The following is a 22,119-nucleotide window of genomic DNA, read 5'->3' on the forward strand; positions in this document are numbered from 1 at the left end:
TCAATTTTTAAAAACGGAAAAGTATAAGTTAAAACAAATGAGAGAAAGTACATAAAAGCTGAAAAGTGAGAATTGGGTATGTTATGTATTGTATTTGCATGTAAATGATATTTTATAATATAACATTATAAATTTTATGTAACATTAGAAAAAAAAGAAAAGAAACGTCAAAATAATAATATCTCTGGTGAAGTCTCTCTCTGACTTGCAACCCTTTTCTTCTCCAGTTGATTAGATTTTTCCCACTTTACACTTTCTCCCATTCTCTCCACCGCTCTGCGACAATGTCGGTAAGCTTTCTCCATTCTCCCCCATCTTCTTCTTTTTCTTCCTTCCGTTTCTTCAGATTCGGGTCCAAGTCTTCGCCTATTTCCAGATCTTATTTAGATAAAAGGTTGTTTTTTTTTTGTTTCCCCGTGAAAATGGTGGCTTACGTTCTACTGAAAAACTTGATAAATCTGCTAAAATCATCATCAACTTTACACCGACCCTTGATCTGATGTTCTTTTGAATAAGTCTTGAGATCTCTTCACTGTGTCGGTCGGTTACCTAAAGAAAAACAAAAAGGAAAAAACTTTCTTCAGTTCAAAGTTTTTGTCGTTGAATCTACAGTGTTAGGATTCTGTTCTCAATATGCTAACTTTAATCAATTAGAACCAAGAGTCAATAGATTCAACTTACTAATATTCGATACCTTTGGCTTTTATGAATATTGATCTCTCTCTACAGGCTGCTTTCATTCCTATGGATCAATCTCAGAACAACATTCTCATGGATTCCCAGCCTACTACTTCCTCTGTATGGTTTATAAGTTGCTAGTTATGGCAATTGAAACAATGTATAACAAGCCTTGATTCGGATCCGTTCTTGTTGCAGGTGAAAACTGTGAAGATTAGCAATGTTTCACTCAATGTCTCCAAGAAAGAACTCAACGAGTTCTTTTCTTTCTCTGGGGACATTCACTACGTGGAGATGCGAAGGTTGAACTAAAAAAACTTGTCCTTGTTAATATCATCTTTACCCAAAATATCTAATCTTAGTTACTTATCATCATCACAGTGAGACGCAAGAAACTCAGCTTGCTTATGTTACTTTCAAGGATCCCCAAGGAGCAGAGACTGCTATGCTCTTAACGGTATTTTCTTTATGTGTTTCTTTCTTTCTGTCACCATATTGTGGGAATGTAAAGATGTTTACACTAATTTTCTTTAGGGAGCTGTCATTGCTGATCATCGTGTCAGTATTACTCCTGCTGTTAACTACGAGCTGCCACCAGAAGCCCTTGCACTTGACTCGGTAAATCCCAAAAGATAATCTCTCCGTTTCAGATTAATTGTTGTTCTAGAGTTTAAAGTTTAATTTCAAGTTTTTCTCATTTTATCTGTATTCTTTTAGTTCATTAACTAACACAATAAAATAAAATAATGAATTTATCAGGGATAAAAAGTGAAATTTAATGATTTTCTTAATCTGTGTGAAAAAATTAGAACACAAATAAAATGTGTGAAAAAAACTAGGAAGAAAAATAAAATGAAACAGAGAACTCTTTACTTTCAATGTTTCACCTTTAGTTTTCATGTTTGTCTCCTCTGTTGCAGCAGGAATATTCATTCAATGGCTTCACTGTCAAGAAAGCTGAACAAGTGGTCAGCACCATGATGGAAAGAGGTTACGCTGTCGGCAAAGACGCCATGGAGAAAGCCAAAGCCTTTGACGACAAACACAACCTGGTCTCAAACGCTTCAGCAACCATCGCTTCCCTCGACAACAAGATGGGTTTGAGCGAGAAGCTAAGCATAGGAACTACCGTGGTGAACGAGAAGCTGAGAGAGGTTGACGAGCGGTATCAAGTGAGGGAGATCACAAAATCCGCTTTAGCAGCTGCTGAGGAGAAAGCGATCAGCGCAGGAACGGCTTTGATGGCGAATCCTTACGTGTCAAGCGGAGCTTCGTGGCTATCGAACGCCTTTGGTGCAGTGACAAAGGCCGTTAGGGCTGAGAATGGAGGAGAGGGTAGAAAGGAGATTGTCCAACTTGATGACGCTTCACCTAAAGCTCCTGCTGTTGTTCCTGTTAACTCGGTGGACACAGACTTCACCAAACCAAGTTTCTAAGATTGTCTTAAACTCCTATTCTTTGATACATTTGCTGTGCATATACATGCTTACATATTCATTTGTCTTTCTTTCATTATTGCACAACATAAACATAACATAAACCTTAAAAATGTATTTTGTTGTTGTTACATTCAGCCATCATTTTGTCATTATTCTTAAGAACTGAGTTGAAGAAACCTCCTTGCCATTGGATGCGTAGCTTGAGAAAGCTCATCAGGTTTAAGAACTTCAACAATCTCACCATCAACAACAAGACAGACGATATCCGCAACTCGCTGGATCTGCTTGATACTGTGAGAGACAATCACAGTTGTGATCCCTCTCTGCTTCTTCAGCTTCACTATAACATCCTCGATGTTCTCTGTCGATATGGGATCCAAAGCGCTTGTTGGCTCATCGAGAAGCAACACCTCAGGCTCGTTGGCTAGAGTCCTTGCAAGCGCTACTCGTTGCGCTTGACCAACGGATAACTCAGAACCAGTCTTCTTTGCAAAAGAAGCATCAAGATCTGCAAAAGTCAGCAGCTTGTAAACATCTTGGTCACTTAGCTTCTCCCCTCTCAAGTTCGGACCATATCTCACATTATCAGCAACGGTCCCTGTGAAACCAAACCAATCATATCAAAAACAAAGACATGTAATAACCATGGTTCTAAAAATCTATTTAGGCTGCAAATCAATTATACTCTTGACTTTTATGACTCGTAAACCATTTTAAATCGGTTTAAATCACTCTGAATTAATATAAATACTAATGTTATTTACAAATCTATAAATTTGTAACTCTTAATCTAATTTTGATAATTCATTAAAATAATTTCGTAACTCTTAATCTATCGGTTTAGGCTGCAAATCAATAATTTTGTACCTTCAAAGAGAACAGGAAGCTGGAAAAGCATGCCGACTCTACGGCGGAGAGTGATGACGTCGATGTTCGTGATGTCTACGCCGTCCAAGAAAACAGTCGTCGCCGGAGGCTCCCAGAGACGGTTAAGAGATCTCAGAAACGTTGACTTTCCGCTTCCGCTTGGACCGATCACACCAACGATCATCCCTTTGGGTATATCCATGGACACTCCTTTCAGAATCAGAGATCCGTCATCGGAGACTCGGGTCAGGTCTCTTACACGTATCTTCGGTTCTTGACCGGACAGAGCTTCCACGTCCAGTAGATGCTCTCGCAACACGCCATCGGATTCGGCGGACACGAGTAGTGGCATGGTCTTGAGTTTTGTGTTGTGTTTCAGTTTGATGATTGAATGATACAAGAGAAAAGGTAAAGTCTTGTTTATGACACTTGAGCACGAGCACACATATGGGTTCGGACAAGATGAGGAATCAGTCAGTTGATAACAACTGTTTTATTATTCTTCCACTGACAATACAACAACCACTCTCACTTATACCTGTTCTGGTTAATACATGATCTTCTCTGCTTATGTTTTAAATATTAGCTCTTTTAAATATACGAAAATCTTGTAAAATATAATAAAACAAGTTTTTGTAATCAAAATAACACACACAAAATGTCTAAAATAAGTTTTATTAAAGAGTAAAGTTTAATAAACTATATTTTTAAAATTATTATTTTAAATTTTATATTCCAAATTTTAAATTCTAAATCTTAAACCTTAATATCCAAACCCTAAATCCAATCTGCCTAATCTAAACCCCAAATCTATATTAATTAACTCATATGTACTGTATCCATTTATTTTTTTAATGAAACATATTTTTATTATTTTTCTACATGTACGTTATTTATGTTATAAAACTTTTTTGGTTATTAAAAGATATTTCTCTAAAATACATAATATCATTTTATATAAAATTCAAGCCTAATAATATTTTCGGGGTGAAAATCTTCAGTCTACAGCTCATTGAAAGAAATGAGAAGAAACACTTCAAACAAATGGTATTCCATTTTTCTCATAACAACATCAAAGCTTATGTACTAGTTGTCGTTACTACATTTAATTCCATATAATACCTGTTGAAAAAATGCGGTTTACCAAATGATAACAAAATATGATCTCAGCAGACTTATAGTAAGACGCTATAAGAATAGCTCCAGGCTAACTTTGTTTGTTTCATTATATAATAACAAAAGTTTCCAGGCTGATGATTTATGTTCAAAAACTCATTCTTTGGCTACTGATCTGAAGCCAGCAATCTCATATGCTGTGTCAGAATCTCAAGATTCTTAGACCTCTCTGGAGTAAGCTGTCCAATATCAAAATCAAAGTCATCTGCTTTCTCCATTTCTTCTTCTATCAGCTCCAGGGCAAGACTCTTGTCTAGTTCCATTCTTCCTCCATCTTCATCCTCCTCCTTCTCCTCCAATGTCACATCATCAATTCCCTTCTTCACATTCTTCTCCTGCATCTTATTCTTCTTCTTCTTTGAAGGGCTCAGCAACAAAAGCTTCTCCCAAGCCCCATCATCATACAAATCAGGTATGATCAACGGTACACGATTCTCATCCAAGCAAAACTTCAACATATCCGCATTTCTCAAGAAATCATTCATCTCGTTCGAGCTTGACTTTGTTGTTCCCTCAGATGGTGCCTGGTACGTTACCAAAGGAAGACCCTTTGAGTTTGTTTCTCCTTCATCAGTCACTTCTTCCAAAATCTTCGCTCCTCCTCCTTCAGCCTTTCTCCAGTTATTCTCCTTCGGCTGAAGCAACTGAACCAACAGACTTGGGTTCTGCATAACCATAACCAAAAAAGAAAGCATCTCTTGCTGACTCTCTTCCATCCCTTGAACCCTGTCTTCCAAGTGCAGCATCTTAGTATCCGTACTCTCCTGGTACTGCCTAACTTTTACCAGCTCCTGCGCTAACGCCTTCTTATCCCCTTTCAAGATATCAACTTCTTTCCACAGTTCACTCTCCCCAGACTTTTCTTCCTGAGAAGCATCAGTTGTTGTTGTAGTTTTGCTCTGATGCTCACTAGTACTCTGAACATTCTTCCTCCGTATAACATTCTTTAACAACTCCTTTTGTCCTCTCACAAACCAGTCATTAGCAAACTCGCAACGATCTGCATCAACTTTCCTAAAACCCTGAAAACCAAAAAAAATTAAAAACACAAACTTTACTCACTATATTGAAAGAAACAATCTTTCTTGATAATTAGCATATACCCATTTCATAATTGACATAAAGTAATCAAATTTATCAAAAAAGAAATCAACTTTACAGATTCCCAGAGAAACATATACAAGGTAAGAACACAAAGCTTTCAAGAAACAACACAAAAACAACAAACGGGGCAATTCAAGAAACTAACGTAGATATTGAGCTGACGGATGAAGCTAGAGAGGTTGCTGTGTTTGAAGTATTTGGGCAAGAGCTGAGCGGAGAAGACGGTCGTGTCCGATATAACGAAGCTGTTGTCTCCGTTAGTACTCCAGGAGATGATGGAATCGGTTGAGGAATCGTCGACCATCTCGTAGCATTTCCTCAGGAACGGCGCCACTGAAGAAGACGGAGACGAAGAATCAACACGGTCCGACGATGATTTGACCATAGCTCGAGTCTCGAGAATAGGTTTGGATTTTGAAATTGGTTTGATGAGATTAGTAATGAAAAAGAGAAAAGGAAGAGACTTTAGAGAATTAGAGTGGTGAGAAGAGGATGAAACTTGTGCGTAGGGCAAGGGATCGCTCCTCGCAATCAAAACGAATTTTCAAGGAAATTGAGAGGGTTTGTCGCTTAGTTTTTGATTTTTACTTTTGTTTTTTAAAATCGTAAATAGTTTATATTAGGTCTTTTTTATAGGCATATACACAAACAGGACTAATTCAAATTGAGTTAAAATTATTTAGTTCATTTGATTTTTTTTTTGTTCATTGGATTATTGTGTTATATCTGAGTATTGGTTTGGTTTACAGTATAACCTAATAGCTGATTTGTGTATCCGAATGACATGAAAAAATGATATTTGTTAGATTCTTTTTATATTGGTTTGGTTCAGATATTATAAATATATTATTTGGTAATTTATGTATATTTTATAAAAAAAATAGGTTTTTCGAAATATTTTTGGATTTGAATATAGGGAAATTTTTTCAAAAATCAATTTAAAATGTTTTACGACAAAAAAAAAACACATAAGCAGAAAATGACTAAAGTATGTTTCATTTAAAAAGGTAAAAGATATGTATAAGTAAATAAACACTAGAATAATATTTAAAAAAAAATCATTTTTTGAAAAATTAATCAAATCTCTTTCGAATTTTTTTATTTATTTTTTCTATTTTTTATAAGCTTTTCTAAAAATACTTCTAAAATTATTATTTTAAATTTTATAATAAATCTTAAATTCTAAACCTTGAATCTCAAACCCTAAACCACCTTCTAATATCTAAATCTTAAATCTAGATAAGTTAACTTTAAAGATACAAATGTTTTTTACCCCCAATGAAATTTATTTTTGCATTTTTACCCTTAGAAACTATTTTGTGGTTAAAAAAATTTATCGCTGTCTTAGGATATTTTTCTTAAATATATTTTAGTTTCACATACAATTTAGAATTTTTAAACATATTTTTATATATATTTTTGGATATTTCGAATAATAAATAAAAATATATTCTCATTGAATAATTACTCTATAAATAATATCCAAATAATCGAATTTCATACCGAGCCATGGTTGAATAGTCATAGATAAGATCCATAATTATTGGTCCTTAGTTCTCGTATTGGACTCTTTAACCGTAGCTCCACAATTAGTTTGATTGGAAGAAGCCAATACTGACCAACGTGTAACTTCTCTCTTTTATAACAAAGACACCTTCCAAAGGGATCCTCAATCACGAGACCGAGAGATGGCGAATGAAATCCCTACCAAAGGGATCCTCAAGACCGAAGCTCTGAAACATGTTTGTTTTCTTTTTATAAATTTCTTTCAATATTTTTCATGAAGTAAATATAAAGTTTTATCTATCTGCAAAGTTTGGTTTTGTGTTGATAAAAAACGATCTGTGATATATTTGGTTTGTTAACTTGTCAAAGTACATCTTGGAAACGTCAGCGTATCCAAGAGAGCATGAGCTGCTTAAGGAACTTCGTAAAGCTACAGTCCAGAAATATGGCAATTTGTAAGTCTTCTTAATCAAATAGATAGGATTCTATAACCAGTTTATTAAATTAAAAAATATTCTTATTTATAAAATTATCTTGGTTAATGAAAAAAACAGAAGCGAGATGGAAGTTCCGGTTGATGAGGGTCTTCTTCTATCGATGCTTTTAAAGATCACGAATGCTAAGAACACTCTCGAGCTCGGTGTTTTCACCGGCTACTCTCTTCTCTCCACGGCCCTTGCTTTGCCTGATGATGGCCGCGTAATGTTTCTTCTTCTTGCTATAATCATATTGTTGGCATCATACGTACTTTTGCATGTGCAACTATAACAATAAAAACCCTTATCTATTTATAGATTACTGCAATAGATATTGACAAAGAAGCTTATGAAATGGGACTAGAGTTTATCAAGAAGGCAGGTGTTGATCACAAGATCAATTTCATCCACTCCGATGGTATTAAGGCCTTAGACCAATTGGTGAAAGACGTACGTACGTAGAAAAAATTGTTCATATTATTTACTAACTAAAGATTAAAATACTATTGTAATGATCATATTCGACATTTGAGAAAAGCAGAAAAAGGAGTTTGATTTCGCATTTGCGGATGCTGACAAGTCGAACTACGTCAACTTCCATGAGAGGCTTCTGAAACTGGTTAAGGTTGGAGGAATCATTGCGTTTGACAACACCTTGTGGTTTGGTTTCGTGGCTGAGGACGAAGAGGGAGTTCCTGAGCATATGAGGGAATATAGAAAGGCTCTTATAGAATTCAATAAGAAATTGGCTTTGGATACCCGAGTTGAGGTCTCTCAGATTTCTATTGGAGATGGTGTCACGCTCTGCAGGCGCCTTGTATGATCAAATTAGACCAAAGCGTGGGAATTTGGAATAAAACTGTTAGATCCTTCAATAATCACATTTGGTCGTTTTTTTTGTTGTTACCAAGTTTGCATGGAATAGTGTTTCTGATTGATGATCACTCTATATCTTTTTTCCCATACTCACCTATTATATGATAATAAAATTATGAGTGAATTTAAAATATATATTAGTATATGAAGTTGGATGCATTGGTTTGGTTTCTCAAATTTTTTGGGTTTTTGTTTTTCGGGGTTGTAGGATTATCCGTTCGGATTCGGTTAATAACATTTCAAATTTTGATAGTTTTATACCGTCCTACAAGATTTATTTATGCATTTTACATCTTGGATCGGATACAAATTCATTTTTGTTCGGTTTGTATCTTGGATTCTTGGTTTATATTTAATTTGTTTTAACAAAAACAAGTTCATAATTTTTTGAATCAATGAAAAGTTCATGTTTTCTTGAGCAAAACCGTCTAAATTTAATATTTTTACAGTAAATTTTATTAATTTTTAATTTTAACAAAATGACGTGATTTTGATTTCTGTTAAAAATAAACATTGGTTAAAGTGAAAACTAAAGTTGATTGAATTTATATCTAACTGGTTTAGCCAACACAAATTTATACGCTTTTGGATTTAATAGAAACAATTTTTTTTTGCCAAAAGTGTATAATTTTGGTATTTATTTGACAGTTTTTTTTTTAATTTTGACAATTTAATCAGAGATTTGTCTTTTCATCACTTGTGGTAAAATATCAAGGATTGTTGGAATCATGAGGGTTTATTTGTAATTTTGTTTTGAGGAAGGGTTTATTTGTAATTACAGAGACAATGGGTTCGCGTCTTTGTGCATTTTCGGTGATGGGTTTTAAGAAAGATCTATCCTTTTGCTCTCTGTGTAGGTGAATTGGGGTTAGAGATTTGATTGAAAAATGGGGAAGAAGGAGGAGAGAGCTAGAGCAGAGAAGTTGTCTGTTTACCTTTATGTACCTAACATTGTTGGTGGGTCTTTCCATATTGTTTTGTTTTAATTATGGTGAGAGTGATTGTTGCTGTGATATGATTAATTGAATTGCTTTTTTTTTTTTAAAGGGTACATGAGAGTTCTGTTGAACTGTGTTGCCTTTGCTGTCTGTTTCTCCAACAAAACACTCTTCTCCCTCCTTTATTTCTTCAGGTGATTGATAACTAACTTCTTCTTCTTTGGTTTTATTTATTTAAGATTTTTGAGTAATGGTCTTCTTTTTTGATCAATGTGGTTTATATCTCTACAGCTTTTGTTGTGATGCTGTGGATGGCTGGTGCGCTCGTAGATTTAACCAAGGTTTCTCTCTACGTTCTTGTTTCGTTTTTTTTTTTGAAAATCACATTCTCATTGTACATTGCTTAAAAGATCCTTGCCTCTGATCAACACTGGATCTCTGTTAGTCAAGACTACTGTAATATGTAGGAAGCTTGTACTTGACTCGCTTCTCTTTTTCTTCTTCCTCAGTTTCAACTTTTGGAGCTGTTCTCGACATGGTCACAGATAGGTGAATCTTCTTCTACTACATATATGCAATGATCATCCTACTTACTTATCTGTTTATTAAATTCTGGGGGTTGTTCTTTGGTTATAGAGTTAGCACAGCGTGTCTACTCGTGGTTCTATCTCAAGTCTACAGGCCTAGCTTGGTCTTCCTTTCATTGCTTGCTTTGGATATTGCTAGTCATTGGCTGCAGATGTACAGGTACGCTAATTCACTCTTTCTTTGAAATTTTCTCTAATACTTTCCAATTTTTAACAACCTGGAACTTGTAATAATACGCTACTCTCTGGCAGTACGTTTCTAGCAGGGAAGAGCAGCCATAAGGATGTGGAAGACAGCACAAGCTGGCTTTTTAGACTCTACTATGGAAACCGGATCTTTATGTGTTATTGCTGTGTTTCTTGCGAGGTGGTTGAATGAATTGTCTATAAACCCCCACGTTAAATCCTTTGAGAGATCATGTCTTCTTACATGCAAAATCTTGTGCAGGTTCTGTATATCATTCTCCTTCTCATTGCAAAGAACCAAACCGAAAATCTCCTGAATGTTAGCTCTCTCCCTCCTTCTTTTGTGTGTTAGTTTAGCTCTTACTTTCTACTAATAAAGCGTGTCTCATCTCGTTGCAGGTCGTAGTCGCCACTTTAACTCAGATATCACCACTCTCTTTTCTACTTGCTTTGACATTGTTCGGTTGGTCGATGAAACAGACCGTCAATATCATTCAGATGAAAACAGCTTCAGATGTCTGTGTACTGTATGATATAGAGAAGCACCACAAGAAGCCTTAGATCTTCCTTCCTTTTTTTTATTTTTTTCTGAACCTGCAACTCTGTGTAGAAGACACATAACCCCCTTTGTATTTTTAAATGAAATGAAAAGGATATTGATTTTGCCTTCTGACTTAACTTTTGTTTATCACCATAATATGTTTTATATTCAGTGATGATGCAGCATGAGTCGGATAATGGACACGTCAGCATTATCTCGTTATGGGGAACGTAAGGTCCAAACTCAGATAATAAACAAGAAGCAGAGTTGTTATCACTCATCGTCCATTGTTAGCCACTGAAATACAGTTATAAAACAAAACAAAAACGTAGATAAAATCATCATGCAATATCGACCGTTGGATCTTCCTTTTCGATTTCATACCACAAAAGGCTAAAAAAAACTGAAACCTTTTTTTAAAAAGCTAAGGTCCTCTCTTTCCAAACTCCTCCTCCACAGAAACACTTTGTTCTCTGCCATGGCGAAACCGGTGTCCATTGAAGTGTACAATCCTAATGGGAAGTACAGAGTCGTCAGCACGAAACCGATGCCTGGCACTCGCTGGATCAACCTCTTGGTCGACCAAGGTTGTCGCGTCGAGGTAAACTTTTTAAAACTCAGACTCCTTGTAGTGTCAAGAACATTACTAAAAGTTTTTGAATATATAGATATGTCATTTGAAGAAGACAATCTTGTCTGTAGAAGACATCATTAATCTGATCGGAAACAGGTGTGATGGAGTCATCGGTCAGGTAATGAAATATTAAAAAAGACAAGTGTCTGTGTTATGTACCATCATCACGTATGAAAGTAAAAAAGTTTTGTTTATATAGTTGACGGAAGATTGGGGAGAGACTCTGTTCTCAGCACTGAGCAAAGCTGGAGGGAAAGCTTTCAGCAACATGGCCGTTGGTTACAACAACGTTGATGTTGAAGCCGCCAATAAGTATGGTATCGCCGTTGGTAACACTCCTGGAGTGTTGACTGAGACCACTGCTGAACTTGCTGCTTCTCTTTCCCTTGCTGCCGCGAGAAGGATTGTTGAAGCTGATGGTTTCATGAGGGCTGGCTTGTACGAAGGGTGGCTTCCTCATCTGTAAGTCAAAACCAAGAAAATTAAGAAACTGGTTTAGAGTCCTTGGAGTTTATCTATTGTGAAGTTAGAGAGGCTAAGTTTGTTGTTTGGGTTTTGGTAGGTTTGTGGGGAACTTGCTTAAAGGACAGACGGTGGGAGTTATTGGAGCTGGACGTATTGGTTCTGCTTATGCTAGAATGATGGTAAAGCCTCTATTGCATGACATTTATACATTTGATTAAGGCAGGTCATTACAGGATGAAACATTGTCTTGATCTCCAAAATTTAAGTGGTTCGTTAATATGTATAGATTATTCAACTTTCAAATCAATTAATGAATATTTCATCCGTGATATATGTTTTAGAAATAAAATAATTTCAAAACAATGCATTTTTATTTAGTATAATTGTAGATTTTGAAAAAAAATAATTGTGTTAATTGAATTTTAATTGGTTAAAAGTTATGTGAAATAGTTAATTATAAAAAATAATGTAATTATAATCAAAATTTAATATAAATTTTAACATGTGAGAAACTTTAAAATATACATTATTATTTTAAAACGGAGGGAGAAAATGTATAATTTGATCATTTGATTTATAATTGTAATTATTTCAAACCCTATGAATCTGAAGACTAGGCTCTGCATTTGATCCTTGTTATATACACAAAAGGTTTCTTTCTTTGACATGTTGATTTCAAAACAGGTTGAAGGGTTCAAGATGAATTTGATCTACTTTGATCTTTACCAATCCACTCGTCTTGAGAAATTTGTGACAGGTTCTTACAGCTTTTATACAGTCTACTCTTTCTCTTTCCTTGAAGTTTATCATATTTAAGAGAATGGTCATTGGCAGCTTATGGACAATTCTTGAAAGCAAATGGGGAACAACCTGTGACGTGGAAACGAGCTTCTTCCATGGAGGAGGTGCTGCGTGAGGCTGATCTGGTAACTGAACTTCTTTTATAAAACATTGTTAGTGTTACTCTCTTTAAGCTAGAAACTGAACTGGTTTGTGTCTGAAAAAAAAAAAAAAAAACAGATAAGTCTTCATCCTGTGTTGGACAAAACCACTTACCATCTTGTCAACAAGGAGAGACTTGCCATGATGAAAAAGGTGACTTTGGTTTCTTGTTTCTCTTGATCCCTCTTATTATTTATCTTGTTTTGATTGATTTTAGTTGCTTTCAGGAAGCAATCCTTGTGAACTGCAGCAGAGGTCCTGTGATCGATGAGGTAGCTCTGGTCAATCATCTGAGAGAGAACCCGATGTTCCGAGTTGGTCTTGATGTGTTTGAGGAAGAGCCTTTCATGAAACCAGGGCTTGCTGATATGAAGAACGCCATTGTTGTTCCTCACATTGCTTCTGCTTCCAAGGTTTGCCCAAACTCAAAACGTTTCCTTTGTGTCTGTCTGTCTCAGTAAGATTAAACAGAAACTGACTTAATGTTTCTTCTGATTGATTATGGACAGTGGACTCGTGAAGGAATGGCTACCCTTGCAGCTCTAAACGTCGTTGTATGCATTCCCCATTCCAAAACCTTTTTTAATAGCTAGATTAAAATGACTAAACTTTGATTATCATATTTTGAAAATGTATTTAACAGGGAAAGATCAAAGGATATCCTATTTGGAGTGACCCGAACCGGGTTGACCCGTTCTTGAACGAAAATGCTTCACCGCCTAATGCCAGCCCAAGCATTGTCAACTCAAAAGCCTTAGGTAATGAACTCATTGTAATAATATACTTGGAAATATTTTGTCATTCGTTATATTACTCTGATGTATATTCTTTGGGTGGTTTTCAGGATTGCCTGTTTCGAAGCTGTGAGTTAAAAGTATGAAGAAGGGGAGATTTGGAAGAATCATGTTAATAAATATCTGATGCTCTCAAAGTTGTGTTCATGTAATGTATTGCAACAACCATGTTGGATCATAAAATAACTCTTTTTAAAGTGTTGTTTGGTTTTTAAGTTTGCTGAGTAATTTTACACATCCTGCTCTTCATATCACGTCTATCTTGGATTTACATCACCCACTTCCTTATTCCATGAGTTTGCTATATGTCTAATTTCTAAAGACTTTTATGGGATGGATCTTGAAACACTCTGACCTGAAAATCTTACAAATATAAGACAATGTTGTAATTTTATTCATGAAATCCGAGTATAATAACCAAAAAATAAGTAAAAAACTTTTTAAAGCAACTCCCAGGAATTCCACAAATATACATTCATAGTGGGTTTTATTAGCCTCGCATTTAAGTCCATGCAACTAATCATCACCTAAATCATCAAGGTGTTGGAAGGAGTTGTGGTGAGCATGGAAGAAGGTGTTAGCGGATCGGGTTTGGTCTTAGTTTCAGGGTTGTGGCGTTAGCCAGAGCTTCAGGAAGCTTTCGGTTGATCACATTGTGTCATCGTATAAAGAGGACAAAGACGAGAGCTATTCTTTTGGACTATGATGGTACTTCGATGCCACAGGGGTCTATATAAAAGACCTTCATCGAAGTCTATCGACATACTGAATACCTTATGTCAGGACAAGCGCAATCTTGTGTTCATTGTTAGCGCTAAAAGCAGAGAGAGAGAGATAGAGACCAAGTGCAAATGTAAATTTCCTTTAATGAGTAAGGCTTTTAACCTTCAAATGGGTTTCTTCTTGTTAACATTTGACATTAGACTAAGAAACGAAAGCAATTTCTTCTTGGCTTTAGCAACTTCCTCTTGAGACTGGAGATACTCAGCTGAAACACAGCCCAAAGCACAGAGAGAGCAGTAGAAGTTCCCAGCGTCATCGTAAACAGGCGGCGAATCCACAACACATTTCTCATGAACCATGACTGTACAGCCATCCCGAGAGCAGAACAAGAGCTTCCCACTCTGATTGCATTGAATGCACCTGTATACATTATTCTCTGAGGGACTTGACACATAGCAATCACTTCCGTTGTTTTCGAGAGACGCCTGGGATCTACAAATCTCAGCTCCCTCTCCAGGAGGGCTATGGTGGGATCTACTAGTCTCATCAGCCCCATCTACAGGGCCATGCCCAAACGATTCTGGATCAGCCATTGGAGATGTAACTTGATCGGTCTCATTGCCATCAATTCTCATATCCTCTTCCCCATTACAAGGGGACACTTCCGCATCATTCTCACTTTCAATCATCTGTCAAACAAAAACGAATGTTAAACTTTAAAAGCCTTTATGGTGTTCTTGTTAGGACCGGTCCTAGGCAAAGCTGAATGAAACATTCGCCTATCACCTATACGCCTTAGAATTTCAGGGCTGGCCCCTGTTTACGTAAAGGGAACTTTTAGGTAACTATACCAGTTCCAAAGCACATTTTGGCAAGCAAAGAAGCTTGCTTTGGATAAAGGGCAGAAGATTCCACTTTGACAGTCCCTGTGCACCTGGTTTCAGCTCCGACAAGGGTATCTACAAGAATAAGGTTGATCTAAGTAGTAGTTGACAAAAGAGTCACATTATAAAACAATGTTGGGTTTTGTTACCTCATCTAATATACATTGAAGTACATGTTCACAGCTCTGAGATGTATCAAACTCTATCCTTAACTCAGCATCAGAAACAACATCATTTGTAGAAGTGGAGGAATCAAACAAAGACGCTAAGCATCTGAAAGCTACCATCTCATTGGTCTGTTCACCTAGGTTCTCAGGAAGCTGCTTCGGTCCCATTTCAAACACATCTACAGTTAAACAAAACGAGTCTCAGAAATGTCGAATCAAAGATTGCAGTTTTTTTTTGTCAATTACCGTGAAGCATCCAGAGCTCGTTTTTGAATTTCGCAATGTACTCGATGACCCGAATCCAGTTATCGAGTTCTGTGTTCCCGGTCACGGAGAGATTGTTTGATTTTGATTGGTTTTTACAAGTCGAATGCTCTACTGTAGACGCCATCATCGACGAGACGGAGAGAGGAGAAAGAGCGAATTTGCAGGACTCTTGACAATTTCACCATTACTATACAGTTAAGTTAAGAGAAAGGTGGAAGTTTTTCTATAGAGATAGGCCCATTACCAGCCCAACTAGAACATTAGCCAAAACTTCTATCCTCTCCATTACTTAAGCTAACATACCGGTTCACATGGGACTAGGTTAGTAATACGGTTAACATCGACAATGTAAATTTACGATGAACAACACTTGGCCTCAGACTTCAGGTTTAGGCTTCGGCACGAATGGTTTATACGGTGGGTACCATAACAGATGATTGATTCACTCTCTGACATTAATTGGAAGATATTTCAAACTCGGGTCAAACAGTGTGATACGCTTTCGGACTAATCACTTTGTAACACTAAATGAGTTTTTTCCGGGGCCGACCGGATCAACCGATAGGGCTTATCAAAAAAAAAAACATTTGTTTGAGTTTGTTTCTAATGTGTTTAAAATATAACGAAAAAGTGAAAATTACGAATCTAGATTTAGTACTATATGTTTTATGCATAAAATATGTTTTATGCGATCACTTAATTCTGCTGTTATGCTGTTTATCTGATATATTCATTAATTCATATATCTATCAAATTCATCGCTTACTAGGTAGATTGTGGAGGAATCAACCAAGACGCATTGCCAGAGATAAAAGCAACACAAGAAGAATTTCTAAGTTGGAATCAGTAGAGACACATTGATTAAAATATAAACAAACTGATTTACGTTTATTATCATCAATTTTGGCATCTTTTGACTCGTTCTTGGATATTAGTGCAAAGCATCTCCTTTGGAGATCGATGGGCATATATCATAGTACCTTGATTAACTATTAATTTATTTGATTGGCCTGCGATTTCGTAGGTTCTCAATTTCAAAGAAATAATCGACTTTTTAAAAGGAAAAAATATATTATATGTAGTGACTAGTAGCTAGCCTACTAGGACCACTGTAATAATAATCACTAATAAATCAATTATTACCTCATATATTTAAAACGTATTACCAGTAGGAGTCCATTGAGTATGGTACGGGAGCATATGAGCTCAACTGCTGATTATTGAGTGAAATCAATTTTTTGGGTGTCATAAGTGAAATCAAATTTAGTAGAGAAGTTATAGTTCGCTAATTAATTAGTTGTATTAGTTTAAAATCATCAATATTTATTATTACCAAAAAAAAATTCTACTATAACAAAGATTTTGCCTAGTCTATATCTTATAATGTTAAGATTGTTATTTATTAGAAAATAACCCGGCCCTTTTTAACTGCTTTAAAGAAGAAAGTTAATTTATTTTACAACTAAAATTTGTTACAAGCTTTTTACAGCTAAAATTTGTTATAAGCTTTTTTCAAATTTAATTTTTGCTACAATCTTACTCTTTGTTTTTATTAAGCCTACCTATATTTTATTACACCTACCTAATTTGTTTCGGTAATTTGATTTCTTTGTTCTAAATAAGCACATGTTGTAGCACATTCTTGTACTATTTTTTTTAATTGTATACATATACATATATATATATATGTTGATAGAACATATAATTTTTGGTTTGTGCTATTGTCGTCGATATTATTATCTCAATTCAACCCACATAAAATATGCTGTTCACAAAAATCGTATACATACACGTTATTCAGTTTTAGAGGGTTTATGTTTCATTTTATGTATTTAATTTCGATCTCTTAGTTAATCTCTTATATGTCATCAATTTCTATTGAAAATTTTGAAGCAAAATTTGGTGTTAATGTTTTTTTGCTTTTGCATGGGTATAATATACAGTGTGAAATTGTTCTTTAGGAGACATCCGATAAAATTCAAACGATACAAAGTGAAAGTTATTTTTGCAAAAATGTATTGGGTCTTTGATATTAAGCTTTTCAAGTTGGAAACTAGGACATGGTAAACCAAAATCTTTTAAGCTGGAAACTAGGACATAGTAAACCAAAATCTTTTCAAGCTGGAAACTAGGACATGGTAAACCTGTTCTTCCTATGGAAGAGTGATTTTGACACCAAGCTAAAGAATAAACAAAAAGTCTCAATTAGTATTCCTATTCTTATTATTATTATTATTATTAAAACGTATATAATATAAGCACTACGTGTTAAGTGCATGGCCTATATAAATGATAGGCATCAGAATTTTCATTCAAAGTATAGAGGAAAAGAGCCAAATCATAATGGAAAAAGTAGAGATTGTTCTTAACTCACTTCCTATGAGCGGAGGAGATGGCCCCAACAGCTATTCTAAGAATTCACATCTGCAGGTTTCTTTGTCACCTTACTTTTACACATATTATTCTCTTCTTCATATTTCTTAAAACTAGGAACTTCAAAAAGATGTATTATGAATTGGTTTGTTACATCTGATTTAACAAATTGGAATAGAAACATTGAATTTGATTGTTATATCAGATAATTAATTAGTGAGATACATACCGTTGAATAAAACAGTGAGCTATAAACAAAATTTCCGAACAACAAATATAAAATGTTGATGTTCAGTTCAAAAAAAAACATATATATAAAATGTTGAAAACCTTGATATATAGATGATGTTTCATTTTTAATTAGAAATTGTTATATATAGCAAATTTAATAGGTGGTGCATCATTCTTTACATTTATACTGATTTTTGCTATCAGGAAAGTCCCTAAAATTGAAAAAAGAGTTACATTTTGAACTCATTATGTTTTTGTTTCACAAGTTCATTTTAATTGTCTTAAATCATTCAAAACGAGTTGGAATTAATGTCTATAATGATATGCATAAATACATGTTTATATATTATCACTTATTTGTAAAATGTATACTCCATAAGATTGAGTTTTTTAATAAAATATGAAGAAAAAGTTTTGAAATATTTCATTTTCTAGTCTAATAGATTTCGAAAACAAGATTAATCTAAGAAAATGATCAGTCAATCTTTGAATAGACATGTTATTACTTGGCTGGCTATTCGGATCAATTGGAAGCACATTACTTTAAAAGAAAAAAAGAATTTGACTTCATTTTCATAATCTCTTACCTTGGTTCGCTGCTCTGTACTTTTTTTTATAAAGAAACTTCAATGACGATATTAAAATGTTCAGAAGTCATCGAGCCACACAAAAAAAACACCGAAGATTACTAGGCGGATTCATTGTCTTACGAAAGCTAATCTTTGAATAGCAAAATATAGAGGAAACTATATTGGTCTGGATCTCATCTCACCAGTGCAGCAAAATAGTATTCTGTATTACTGGAAAGATTTTGGTCCAGTTTAATGGAAAACAAAGTATATATGAACTCAATCAAATTCGTTTTTAAAGCAAAAATTAGTGTTGATTTATTTTTTATTTTTTATTTTAGTGTTGATTTTAAGGTGTTGAAGAAATCTTTTAACGGTTTTAGGTATTTTGTTTTCCAGTGATCTCTGGTTTGTTCGGACATTAAAATGAGATTCAGTTCGGTCTTTTAATCGTTTTTTCAATTGGAATAGCTAGCACGTCTTAGAAATACTAAATATCATCAAAGTACAGTAATCTTTCAACTGCTTTTGGTGTGGACAGAGAAGATCAGCAAGTTTGTTGAAAGAGACAATAGACAAGTTAATAACGGAGAAACTTGACGCAAAAACCCTAATCTGTGACTCGAACACATTCTGTATAGCTGACCTTGGTTGTGCAACTGGACCAAACACATTCTTTCTCGTCCAAGACATCATCAAATCTGTTGAAACCACCTTAGATTCAAACTCCACAAAGGCAGAGTTCCTAGTCTTCTTCAACGACCACACAAATAACGACTTCAACACTCTCTTCACCTCTCTACCTCAAGACCGGAGTTACTTTGCGGTCGGTGTCCCTGGTTCGTTCTATGGACGTGTTCTTCCTCAATCCTCCGTTCATATTGTGGTGACGTTGGCGGCCACACACTGGCTTTCAAGTGTTCCAAAGGAGCTCTTGGACAAAAGCTCCAAGGCATGGAATAAGGGAAAGGTTCACTACTCAAACGCGGCGGAAGAAGTCGTGAAGGCATATGAAGACCAGTTTGGTCGGGACATGGAGAAGTTTCTGGAAGCGAGGGCTCAAGAAATAGTGAGTGGAGGTCTTTTGGTTGTTGGAATGTGTGGGATTCCTCAAGGAATGCCTTTCTCCAATCTTGCCGACAGTATCATGTATACTTCCATGGCTGATGTTCTCATTCAAATGCAATCCCAGGTAACTCTTCATAAATCATCTGACACATATAAAAAGACTATAATTCAGATTTATTTTAATGTTGTAAAAGTAGGGACAGAAAAATCGAATTACTCACCATACCAAAAAATGGGTTGCTATTTGCAAATCAAAATTCTGAGCAAACCTCCTCCATGACACCAAGACCAAAATATAAAATTCTTTAGATTTTTTTGTAATATTATATATAAATTAGGATCCTTGTTCTTAAAAGAAAAAAAAAAGTGAGCACCTAAAACATAGATTAACATAGACTTGAGGAATCCCATAGATGTACATTTGTTGCAATTTCTTTATTTTGATTAACATACTCCTACATGAACAAAAAAAACTAACAATGGAACTTTAACGTATATATGTCTCTCTTGTTTCTTATCAATAATGGCTTTATTGAGTTAAATGAGATGGGCATATAGGGTTTGATCAGTGAAGAGCAAGTTGATAGCTTCAACATACCGATCTACTCGGCATCGCCTGAGGAGGTAGCAGCCTTGGTAGAGAAAAATGGCTGCTTCTCTGTCGAATCTATGGAGCTGATGGACCCCACAACATGGCTCAAACGGCCAATGGACGAAGAGGATGTAAGGCAATGGATGGTTTGCATAAAGGCCACAATGGGATCTCTCTTCATCAATCATTTCGGTGACCATCTCCTTGATGACATCTTTGACCGTCTCACAGCCAGACTCGTTGGACTCACCAATGAGGTTGAATCTAGCTATCGTGAGAAGGTCATGTTGTTCTTTGCGTTGAAACGAATATGATTATCTTATTTGCCAATGGTTGCCACCAGATAATTTAATATTGCACTCCTAAAGGTTCACAGAATATCGGTTTATCTGGTTGCCGGACATCGTGGTTAATTCAAAAGAAAAAAAAATTCTTATTTGGCAAGTTTTTTCGTTGTGTTTTTGTTGATGGTTTGGATTGGTTTTAATCCGGTTGATGGATCAATTGGTATAGTTGTGTGATTCCCTATTACGTAATGTTGATTTTTACGAGTCTTGTATTGTTTGTGTAATCCAAGTATAATTTATCAAAATTATACTTTTATACCTTCATAATGTTAATTTATTATTTATGAATATCCTAAACCAAACTATGATACCTTCATGTTCATTTACACACAAATTCATTTAAAATGACCAATAGTTTGTGATAAAAACAAACTGTATGGTTTTCAAAGTCCAGTCAATAAAATATATTTAATGGTTAGGTGATTGATAGAAACTTATAATCTAGTCGGTTGTACTAGTGTTATCCATGTACCATAACTTGGATTGAAGCTCAATAATATGTTTGTATGAGTTGTGAACTCCAACGAAAAAAACAAAAGGTGGTCCTGTCGCAAAAATAAAGTAGATGGTCCCGTATATATTTATAGATGACAATTATATATATCATAACAAATAGTCTAATAGACCTATAAAATTATTATATATACAAATAAAAAATGTCGAGAATAATTATGCATCATAGTTATTTAAGAAATTAGCCAAAGTGTTAATAACCCTGAAAGTGAAGGGATAAATAGCTATGTGGTGTAATATAAGGACAATTGTTAATAAAATATAACGGTACACATTTAACTAACGAATTATAACCTTCCAGGTTAAATGATTATCTTTTTATTAAAAGAAGTTTATATCTTCATACATGCAGGTGATATATAAACATCGGATAAAATTATCACACAAGCTTTAAGGGCGTTCTTACAAAAAAATATAGTATTTTTTTTCTTTTTCACAAAATTGTTATGCTTATAGAAAATATATGCAATCTATACATATTGTGATATTTAATTAGATCTACAAACTGCATGTATATTTTTAAGGAATATGTAAGAAAGTAGTAAATCTGAATTTAACAAGTGACGAGTGGCGTATGTTTGAGTTTGCCTTATAGTATTGCAGTTGCAGGTTGGTAGTTTTTAACTATAATTTATACAGTATATAGCCTTTTAGAACTATCAAGACCATTAGTTTTTTGCTTCTTACTTCTTAACTCATATTTAAATGTGAGAAAAGAGTAAAATGCATAAGTGAGTTATAAAGACAAAATGTCAAAACGTATAGGTTTCTATTCAAATATTCTGATCTGAACATGTGAATGCCAGGTTAGACTAAAGAAGCTGTGAGTGTCATTATACATCCTAGCTATAGCCTCTAGGCATCTATCCTGTTACACTTATTTTGGGGTCAACTTTAAGTTTCATTTATTTATATATTTGGCATCTTTTTGGTGCATATACACACCCACTAGCTTATCTTCCTATAATGATTTGTCCCTTTTAAGGAATCGTGTCTCCATAAATCAAGTCAGGCAAAAAAGGTTAAAATAAAAATTGATATCACTCAAACCAAAATGATTATTTATATATATAAATTTTTGTATAATAATATCACGTATCACATTCTTTCCTGATTAGTCAAAGATAATTTGACACCAAAATTATAAATATAAAATGAAATTAGGGAGATATAAAG

At 34.8% G+C, this 22,119-nt stretch overlaps 8 protein-coding genes across 10 annotated transcripts; 5 read left to right on the forward strand and 3 right to left on the reverse strand.

Annotated features, from left to right (window-relative positions):
- Positions 1 to 129: 129 nt before the first annotated feature.
- Positions 130 to 2,269, forward strand: LOC106353986 (binding partner of ACD11 1). 2 transcript variants are annotated; one of them, XM_048736016.1, is made up of 6 exons: positions 130 to 290; positions 730 to 798; positions 877 to 980; positions 1,060 to 1,135; positions 1,213 to 1,296; positions 1,602 to 2,269. In XM_048736016.1, exons 1-6 carry the CDS (start codon positions 285 to 287, stop codon positions 2,112 to 2,114), a joined length of 852 nt encoding a protein of 283 aa, XP_048591973.1. In that variant the 5' UTR covers positions 130 to 284; the 3' UTR covers positions 2,115 to 2,269. The 2 variants fall into 2 exon arrangements, with proteins under 2 accessions (XP_048591973.1, XP_048591972.1); XM_048736015.1 differs by having other exon boundaries at positions 131 to 290; positions 1,599 to 2,269.
- LOC125576292 (ABC transporter I family member 17-like) lies at positions 2,117 to 3,729 on the reverse strand. Its single transcript, XM_048736017.1, has 2 exons — positions 2,985 to 3,729; positions 2,117 to 2,715 (listed from the first exon to the last, which is right to left on the reverse strand). The coding sequence occupies exons 1-2, from the start codon at positions 3,334 to 3,336 to the stop codon at positions 2,273 to 2,275; spliced, it is 795 nt and encodes a 264-aa protein (XP_048591974.1). The 5' UTR covers positions 3,337 to 3,729; the 3' UTR covers positions 2,117 to 2,272.
- Positions 3,730 to 4,103: 374 nt separating this feature from the next.
- On the reverse strand, positions 4,104 to 5,838 carry LOC106353988 (heat stress transcription factor A-8-like). Its single transcript, XM_013793827.3, has 2 exons — positions 5,410 to 5,838; positions 4,104 to 5,182 (listed from the first exon to the last, which is right to left on the reverse strand). The coding sequence occupies exons 1-2, from the start codon at positions 5,647 to 5,649 to the stop codon at positions 4,268 to 4,270; spliced, it is 1,155 nt and encodes a 384-aa protein (XP_013649281.2). The 5' UTR covers positions 5,650 to 5,838; the 3' UTR covers positions 4,104 to 4,267.
- Positions 5,839 to 6,770: 932 nt separating this feature from the next.
- LOC106404607 (putative caffeoyl-CoA O-methyltransferase At1g67980) lies at positions 6,771 to 8,255 on the forward strand. 2 transcript variants are annotated; one of them, XM_013845314.3, is made up of 5 exons: positions 6,771 to 7,006; positions 7,140 to 7,225; positions 7,325 to 7,469; positions 7,565 to 7,696; positions 7,788 to 8,255. In XM_013845314.3, exons 1-5 carry the CDS (start codon positions 6,953 to 6,955, stop codon positions 8,067 to 8,069), a joined length of 699 nt encoding a protein of 232 aa, XP_013700768.2. In that variant the 5' UTR covers positions 6,771 to 6,952; the 3' UTR covers positions 8,070 to 8,255. The 2 variants fall into 2 exon arrangements, with proteins under 2 accessions (XP_013700768.2, XP_048591976.1); XM_048736019.1 differs by lacking the exons at positions 6,771 to 7,006; positions 7,140 to 7,225 and having other exon boundaries at positions 7,387 to 7,467.
- A 546-nt stretch (positions 8,256 to 8,801) lies between these two features.
- LOC106355925 (CDP-diacylglycerol--inositol 3-phosphatidyltransferase 1-like) lies at positions 8,802 to 10,503 on the forward strand. The gene is made up of 8 exons (XM_048736020.1): positions 8,802 to 9,079; positions 9,170 to 9,254; positions 9,352 to 9,401; positions 9,570 to 9,609; positions 9,697 to 9,807; positions 9,900 to 10,014; positions 10,096 to 10,152; positions 10,233 to 10,503. Exons 1-8 carry the CDS (start codon positions 9,010 to 9,012, stop codon positions 10,392 to 10,394), a joined length of 690 nt encoding a protein of 229 aa, XP_048591977.1. The 5' UTR covers positions 8,802 to 9,009; the 3' UTR covers positions 10,395 to 10,503.
- Positions 10,504 to 10,640: 137 nt separating this feature from the next.
- Positions 10,641 to 13,424, forward strand: LOC106353990 (glycerate dehydrogenase HPR, peroxisomal-like). Its single transcript, XM_013793829.3, has 11 exons — positions 10,641 to 10,975; positions 11,043 to 11,126; positions 11,208 to 11,470; positions 11,571 to 11,652; positions 12,158 to 12,230; positions 12,308 to 12,399; positions 12,494 to 12,568; positions 12,643 to 12,828; positions 12,925 to 12,969; positions 13,059 to 13,173; positions 13,260 to 13,424. Exons 1-11 carry the CDS (start codon positions 10,853 to 10,855, stop codon positions 13,280 to 13,282), a joined length of 1,161 nt encoding a protein of 386 aa, XP_013649283.2. The 5' UTR covers positions 10,641 to 10,852; the 3' UTR covers positions 13,283 to 13,424.
- A 622-nt stretch (positions 13,425 to 14,046) lies between these two features.
- On the reverse strand, positions 14,047 to 15,457 carry LOC106353992. The gene is made up of 4 exons (XM_013793831.2): positions 15,230 to 15,457; positions 14,966 to 15,162; positions 14,784 to 14,891; positions 14,047 to 14,621 (listed from the first exon to the last, which is right to left on the reverse strand). The coding sequence occupies exons 1-4, from the start codon at positions 15,375 to 15,377 to the stop codon at positions 14,097 to 14,099; spliced, it is 978 nt and encodes a 325-aa protein (XP_013649285.1). The 5' UTR covers positions 15,378 to 15,457; the 3' UTR covers positions 14,047 to 14,096.
- Positions 15,458 to 17,555: 2,098 nt separating this feature from the next.
- Positions 17,556 to 20,718, forward strand: LOC106357146 (loganic acid O-methyltransferase-like). The gene is made up of 3 exons (XM_013796824.3): positions 17,556 to 17,680; positions 18,965 to 19,615; positions 20,050 to 20,718. The coding sequence occupies exons 1-3, from the start codon at positions 17,594 to 17,596 to the stop codon at positions 20,395 to 20,397; spliced, it is 1,086 nt and encodes a 361-aa protein (XP_013652278.2). The 5' UTR covers positions 17,556 to 17,593; the 3' UTR covers positions 20,398 to 20,718.
- The last annotated feature ends 1,401 nt before the right edge of the window (positions 20,719 to 22,119 follow it).

This window comes from Brassica napus, chromosome A7 (assembly GCF_020379485.1).
Source record: "Brassica napus cultivar Da-Ae chromosome A7, Da-Ae, whole genome shotgun sequence".
Classification (NCBI taxonomy): domain Eukaryota; kingdom Viridiplantae; phylum Streptophyta; class Magnoliopsida; order Brassicales; family Brassicaceae; genus Brassica; species Brassica napus.